Source organism: Nansenia antarctica (genome assembly GCF_963989245.1).
Source record: "Nansenia antarctica genome assembly, chromosome: 10".
Lineage (NCBI taxonomy): Eukaryota > Metazoa > Chordata > Actinopteri > Argentiniformes > Microstomatidae > Nansenia > Nansenia antarctica.
This window is the reverse complement of record NC_137680.1, coordinates 6,823,037-6,830,507: the sequence shown is the minus strand read 5'-3', so window position 1 is coordinate 6,830,507 and position 7,471 is coordinate 6,823,037. Positions and strand designations below refer to the sequence as shown.

At 42.5% G+C, this 7,471-nt stretch overlaps 1 protein-coding gene across 1 annotated transcript; it reads left to right on the top strand.

Moving 5' to 3' along the window:
- Nucleotides 1–673: 673 nt before the first annotated feature.
- rab13 (RAB13, member RAS oncogene family) lies at nucleotides 674–4,845 on the top strand (the record flags this gene model as incomplete). The annotated part of the gene is made up of 8 exons (XM_080540299.1): nucleotides 674–797; nucleotides 1,784–1,844; nucleotides 2,522–2,582; nucleotides 2,752–2,829; nucleotides 3,870–3,959; nucleotides 4,123–4,188; nucleotides 4,588–4,638; nucleotides 4,754–4,845. 8 exons carry the CDS (start codon nucleotides 674–676, stop codon nucleotides 4,823–4,825), a joined length of 603 nt encoding a protein of 200 aa, XP_080396425.1. The 3' UTR covers nucleotides 4,826–4,845.
- Nucleotides 4,846–7,471: the final 2,626 nt, after the last annotated feature.

The following is a 7,471-nucleotide window of genomic DNA, read 5'->3' as shown; positions in this document are numbered from 1 at the left end:
CGCAATATCATTTTCATTCTGTTTTGAGCTGTTTTGCCATAATCCCAGAAAACGACTGTTGGCCTATTCATTAGGGTGGATCGCCATCTGCTGGTCATAATGTAGCCTATACCAACCATTCCTGCTGCTGTCCCGACACGGAATAACTGCGGACCTCTCCCTCACTACGTAATCCTACGGGAACTTGGAGAGGAGAAAGTTTTGGGGCAAAACGCAGCCCCCCGGTCTGTAGTTGTGGAATGGATGTTTGTTGATTGGCCGTTGGAAGAAAAAAAAAAGTTGGACATTTTGCTTGACTAGATATTTCCTCTATAAACGTTGATAATATAGCCCAATCTGTGGTATGAACACAGGCTACAAAGTTTGCTCCGACTTTCGTTTTTACTTCTTTGGTGTTTTCTTTTCCCCAGACCAAAAGAGGCACTGAGGGAGATCGGAGGAATTTACCGGTGACAGTTTTAAAGGGGGAAAAAAAGGAGAAAACAAGCGGATCAAATGCAAAGGAAAAGCAGCAAATCAGTGTTTGACCAGTTTATATGTTGAGAAAAACGTTGATCATACAACCTGTTCTGTCCAGGGCGACGCTTTAAAGTGTCCGGGACTGTAACTAGCAATAGACACTTTCTGCTTTTTGTTGCCACGGTATAATAAATTTTGACAAACAAAATTGGCTATGGCGAAGAAGTATGACTTCCTTTTCAAACTATTACTCATCGGAGACAGTGGAGTGGGGAAAACATGTCTGATCATTCGGTTTGCCGAGGACAACTTCAACTCAACATACATATCAACCATTGGTATGTACTTTTACAATCTATCAACTCTGTTGCAGTAAATTCTACTTTGTAATCAGTCCCAAAAAATATTTAGCTTCCTTCTGGCCTATTTTGATATTGCTTAAAGCCTACATTTCCCATCTACGACCCTCACTCAGACAGGTTCTATAATAGTGCATTTCAGTGCATTTCCAGTGTTGCTCCGTTCATGTCTGTACTAGTTTAGGTGTTCTGTCACTGTCTCACTGCGGTCTCTCTGTAGAGCTCCTTCCTATCTCAATCTGACACCCTGTGGGACAGTTTAGTCACCTATATAATATTGTGGCTGTGTGCCTCTCCTCTCCCCCATCTCCCCCATCTTCTCTCCTCTCCCTCCTCCTCACCCAGAAGCTCCACCCACCCCCATTCGTCTATCTCTTTTGCAATCTCTCCATTCCAGAAGAATGGTTGGCCTCCCCTGACATGCACAGCTTGCAGAAGACGCCCCCCTTCTCTGCCACCCTCTCCCCCGCCCCCTTCTCTCTTTGCCCGTCTCTGTCCTGCAGGAAACCCAGACAAAAACAAATCCAGACTGTGTGTGTGTGTGTGTGTGTGTGTGTGTGTGTGTGTGTGTGTGTGTGTGTACGTGTTTAAATGTGTCTGTAAAGATAAACAGACAACAGCATGTACCGGTAGTTAACTGAAAGTGTTACATTGTTAAGAATGCCACATACCCCCTCTGTTCATGGCAAAAGGCTTTAATTGGCATGACCTATATTTGCTGCTCTGCCAGAGCTGTGTGTGTGTGTGTGTGTGTGTGTGTGTGTGTGTGTGTGTGTGTGTGTGTGTGTGTGTGTGTGTGTGTGTGTGTGTGTGTGTGTGTGTGTGTGTGTGTGTGTGTGTGTGTGTGTGTGTGAGTGTGTGTTTGTGTGAGTGTGAGTGTGAGGGAAGGAATTTAACTCATTGTCCTCCCCTCCCTTCCTGTTGACCCCCTCCCTCTGTCCTGTCCCATCCCATCATTCTGGCAGGCATCGACTTTAAAGTGAAGACTATTGACGTGGAGGGAAAGAAAGTCAAACTACAAGTGTGGTAAGAGAAGTCAGGCCTGGCAGGGAGTACCACAAGCTTATCGATCATTCACAGCTCTGCCCTGCATGCTCAATAACACACTTTTATTGTTTTGGGGAGCAGAAAACATTGAGCCGATATTGTTTTGGCCTTTGGGGTCGTTTTTCCAGCTCCTGTGCTATTTGTGTTGTTTTGTGTTTTGCTAAACACAAATAGATACTCCCTCCCTGTTCTCCTAACAAGACTTTATGACAGGGTTTACTATCCAATGTCACTCCCCATGTCCACAACAAAGTCATTGTGTAATACATGGCATATGAGAGACTTCTATTTTAACTGTTGGATTGCATGTATCCAACTATGCCACTATGCAATAGCTTTAACTAACAAATAGCACTGACATTCTATGTACTGTTTTAGAGCCCTTGACTTAGGGCTTCACCTCCTCTTTACTAGTGCCAGCTAAGAGTTTCATAAAGCCAGTGACATAAATGCTGTTTCAGCCATAAAGAGTTTGTTGACCTGGCTCGGCATAAAACAGAAAAGTGTTTTTCTGTGAACGTTAGACATTAGACATGGTCTCTCTTTAAAGATGAAACATGAAACACACATACACATATCAAATTAGAATATGGTTGTATCTCTGTCGTGGTATCGTACTGAACACATGAGCGATTGTTTCTCTGTGTTTTGTGCAGGGACACAGCAGGGCAGGAGAGGTTTAAGACCATCACTACAGCTTACTACAGAGGAGCCATGGTGAGTCTCTCACATAGAAGAAGTAGAACGCGCATTCCATTTCAAACTAATGCTCCAATGTGATCTGACTGACTCTAGCTTCCATGATTCCTCTCTCTCGCTCTCTCTCTCTCTCTCTCTCTCTCTCTCTCTCTCTCTCTCTCTCTCTCTCTCTCTCTCTCTCTCTCAGGGCATCATCCTGGTATATGACATCACAGACGAGAAGTCGTATGAGAACATTCAAAACTGGATGAAGAGCATCAAAGAGGTGAGAGTGATACAATAAACATGTAGAATATCATTTGACATTTGTAAAAGCATGATGGAAAAGACATGGTTTGGCCAGAAAGAATCCACACCTGGATTCTCATTTACATTTACATTTTTGGCATTTAGCAGACGCCTTATTCCAAAGCGACTTACAATCAATACATTTGAATACCAAGCATGTGAATCAGCAATCCACCATTCGTTGCAGGAAGAGTAATCTAGCTCGGGCCCGGGGCCACTGATAGAAGGAAAAACCTTCTCCCTATCGCCTTCTACTAAAACTTTTTTTTTTTTTACTGGAGAAACTGAGAACCAGTACAAGGGGGGCAATAGAAGTTCTTAGGGACACAGAAGAGGGGAAAGCGGGTGTCTTTAGGAGACGTAGTGGTGAGGGTCAGAAGATGTCTCAGGAGGAGCAGTTAAGATGTAACCTGAAGAGATGGGTCTTCAGTGTACGACGGAAGATGGGTAGTGACTCTGCCGTCAAGGATTCTCAAAAGAGCAAACCATAGCGATGGTTTGAGGAGAGGAGATGATTTTAATTGCCATTATAATGTTGTTATGGCGGTTGTTATGTTATGGCTTCTACCAGGAAAACTGGCCTGGTTACACAACTACACCACCATTGGCTTCATGTAGCCATAAACAAAATAGAATGTCAGACTTTGGAGTTCAGTTAAAAAATTTATTTTTTTGTTTGTGATATTGATCTAATACTGATGCTTAGAATGAGCTCTAGAGATGAGTGGTGGGGGGCTGGGGTGGGAGCTGGGAGGGGAGGGGTGTATTATCTATCTGTAGAGGAAGTTATTATCTATCTGTTTAGACAAAGGCCTACCCTTCCCTCTTTGCTTCCTCAATTTAATCACTATATCAGATTAGATAAGTGAAAGCAAGTTAACACCCTTGACCAATCACCAGTTACACCAACAGACATCTGTGATTTTGTCAAAGACACAAATTAGCTTATTTTTAACATTTCTTTTAGTATTGCAACAGGGCCCTAAACAATCGTAACTCCCCCTCTCAATCCCCCAGAATGCATCAGCAGGAGTCAGCCGGATGTTGCTAGGTAACAAATGTGACATTGAAGCCAAGAGGAAAATAACCAAGGAAACAGGCGAGAAGGTGAGATTCTATTATATAATATATATATATGGAAATACTACTTTTTATTTTTTTAAACTGTCCTTCTCTTCATCTTTTCTTAAACAACTTATGATTAGCTCAAGGAAAAGTAGGTATCAGACCTCGTCCTGCTGTAATCACGCCTGCGTTCTTTTGTTGATAGTTGGCAAAGGATCATGGGATTAGGTTCTTTGAAACAAGCGCAAAGGCAAGCATCAACGTTGATGAGGTGAGAGATGTCTTTACTTTCTATTTATTATACAAACCAACAGCAACAAACACAAAACTGAGTCCAGGAAGTCCATTATGTATCGTGTCCTTGGTCACAATCCGACAGAAACTGTCATACAAGCTAGACATGCCTAACTAACATGACCATACCTCCCTATTCACACACACACCTCCCTCCGTCCACCATCTCTCTCTCTCCCTCTCTCTCCCCCCACCCCCCCACCCTCCCACCCTCTCCCCCTGTCTCTCTCTCTCCCTCTCTCTCTCTCTCTCCCCCCCCCCCACCCTCTCCCCCTCTCTCTCTCTCTCTCTCTCTCCCCCCCCCCTCTCTCTCTCTCCCCCCCCACCCTCTCCCCCTCTCTCTCTTTCTCTCTGTCTGTCTCTCTCTCATTTGTAGGCGTTCATGTCTTTGGCTCGAGACATTCTCCTGAAGTCCAGCAAGAAACCAGTGAGTCAGTCAGTCATGATAATTTGATTTATTTTGATGTAGATATACATTACATGAGTTTAAACTCTTAACCATTATTTCCCGTGTGTTTTCTGTGTGTTTTCTCTCTCTACAGGGCCTCACAGGTCGCGAGGTCAAAATCACCACCACCACTGAGAAGAAATCTTCCAAATGTCTCCTCCTTTAGACTGAGCGCTGGCTGACACTCCGCTCCCTTGCTAAGGGGAGCGATCACATATAGGAACAGTATTATTGCATTATGTAAAAAGGTGCAATCTGTAAATGTACTCTACCCTCTGGTAGCAGAAATTCCAAATACCATTGAGTGGAGACAAACAAATTAGAAAACATAGTTTGATTTATGGCATAATTGGTTTTGCAGGCAGGTACGCTCGCAAAGACTGACCCCCTCAGTCCTCCAAAAAGTTTAGGTGCACACTTTTTTTCTTTTTTTTTACCAGGAATAGAACGTACAGATTGCACCTGAACACTGACCACAACTGTGTTGACGTGGTCTAAGGGCATTTATAAAGGAATGTGTCGATGGTTGTGTGTGTCGACTATGATGAACACTTTTTTGTCCTGAAGAAATAGTTGTTACTCCACATATTTTGTGTTATGGCCATCAACTCTCCTGTAACGGTATTGTTGTCATGGTGGTACGTCTACACTACTCCAGAGCCACAGATATACAGTCCTGCAACATGTCCTCCATGTTGGTTCCAAACATTCCATGACAATGACATTCTTCTGTTATCATTCTGAATCCCTGAACTCTTTCTCGCTGCGTTCGTAAATTCGCTCTGAGAGTGCCGGAGTGCACACTGGTTTCAATGTCATAAAGGGACCAAGTAATTTGATTGGACAAGAGGCATTCCATGAGTGCTGATCAGATTTCCAGAGCGAATTTACGAACACAGCCTGTATGTCTTTGGTTCCTCACTATGCTATAGAACAGTGATGCACAGCTCCAGTGCCCAGTCATGCAGAGACTGCTGTGTTTGAGTTTCTCTTTTTTTTCCACAAATGTGATGAAGTCTTTCATCAGGACTTCTGTATTCACTTTAGAACGGCCTAGATTGGAATTGGCACCAATGCCCTAGAATCACATTTCTGTCATAGCCAAATTAATTCCATTAGTTAAACAGGCGTTCCATTCCACTCCGTTTATTTCAGTGGTTATAGCAGCTCATTGAGGTTTTGAATTATCCCAGAATGACCTTCTAGAATGAAGGGGTATAGTATATGCTGCAATTATGGTATTTTGTAATTGTGGTACCTTTACATTATGCTCTCCAAGGGATCATTGACCCTAAGTCAAAGTTTGTCAGATGTTTGAGTACATGAAGACGGGTTCACATTGAGCTGAGTCCATATTCGGTGCCGTCTGTTGTGTAGATCCCCCTATATGCATCTGGGGTTCATGTGGCCTGGATATTCCTTTGAATGTGAATAGCAGGATCTACACAAAAGATGCTTTGGGAATATGGACTCAACTCAATCTAAACACTTTTGAGGTCTGAATAACATTTCTGTGTGTCATTTGGAATGCATTGTCTCCTTTTTTTTGTGTGGACCAGCATAGACAGTCAACCCACTGCAAGTGGAGATGGGAGGTTTGCTGTCTGAATGCTGTTGTAAAGTGGTACCATTAAGCAATCAGTGTTTGCTTGGATAGATGGAATTAGAATGTGGATGAGAGGAACAGAGATAAGTGCAATATAAGAAGGGGAGTGGAGAGAGGAGAGACGGATGGATGAAGCAAGGGAATTAAAAAGATGAGAAAGACAGTTAAATAACTCTTTTAGTGTTCTTTTTTTTTATTGAACTGACAGACAGACAGACTAATGCACCTGTTAAACAGCAAATCAAAACACCTTTCCTACTTCTTTCAGATGCGACAAGGAATACCTTTGAAACGCTTCCTTTCTTCCTTGAGGTAATCACTTCTGATACTGATTGGTTCCGGTGGTACACGAGTTGTGGGTTTGATTCCCGTAAGTAAAGCATACTTTTAAGTTTCCTTGGATAACTTAATGCTCCCTTTTTTTAATCTACGGGTGATGATGGGATAAAATACAACATTTGCTCCCCATCCAACCATATCTGATCAGTTATTATTTCAAGAAAGCAATACTCATGCCAGATACTAATAATCACTACTCTAGCACTTCACATCTGTTATGGGTGCCTCTCACGTGGCTTCCTCCTAGTCCATCCTTATATTTTTAGATCAGTGCCAGTAAACGAGAGGAGATGATGGGAGGAACACACGTTGAGACTGACAAGATTCCCCCCAGAGATTTTACTCTGATATCTTTTCTGCCACCTCTGTCACTTGTCTTCCTTCCTTTAGGCATCTTCATGCCTGCCTTAACATTCCCTGTCTGATCACGTATCACATGACCATGTATGTCAGTTTACAGACGCTGCTTATTAAATAAAAAACAAACTGTCAAAATAGAAGATGATTGTATTGCTTCTGTTTTTTTAATGTCTAATAGAGCAGACATTGGGCTGTACAAATGTTTAGGCCTATGCTATCATCAGAGATATATCATCATCAGAGATATGGCCTATTCTATTCCATAGAATAATATGCACATCCAATTCAACAGGTGCAGGACTGAAGAATGTATTAATAAAAAGGAATATCTGTAACTTTGATGCTCCCATTGTGATTTAATTCAGACGATGGTCCTTTCTGCACCTGAATTAAATCACCGGGAGCATTTTTGCAGATTCTGGGATATTTCTTTTCTCCTCTATTCCCCCTATCCCATCAGCTTTCTGTTTATTCTTTTTTTTTCTTGCTGAGTAGGCAAACTAATGT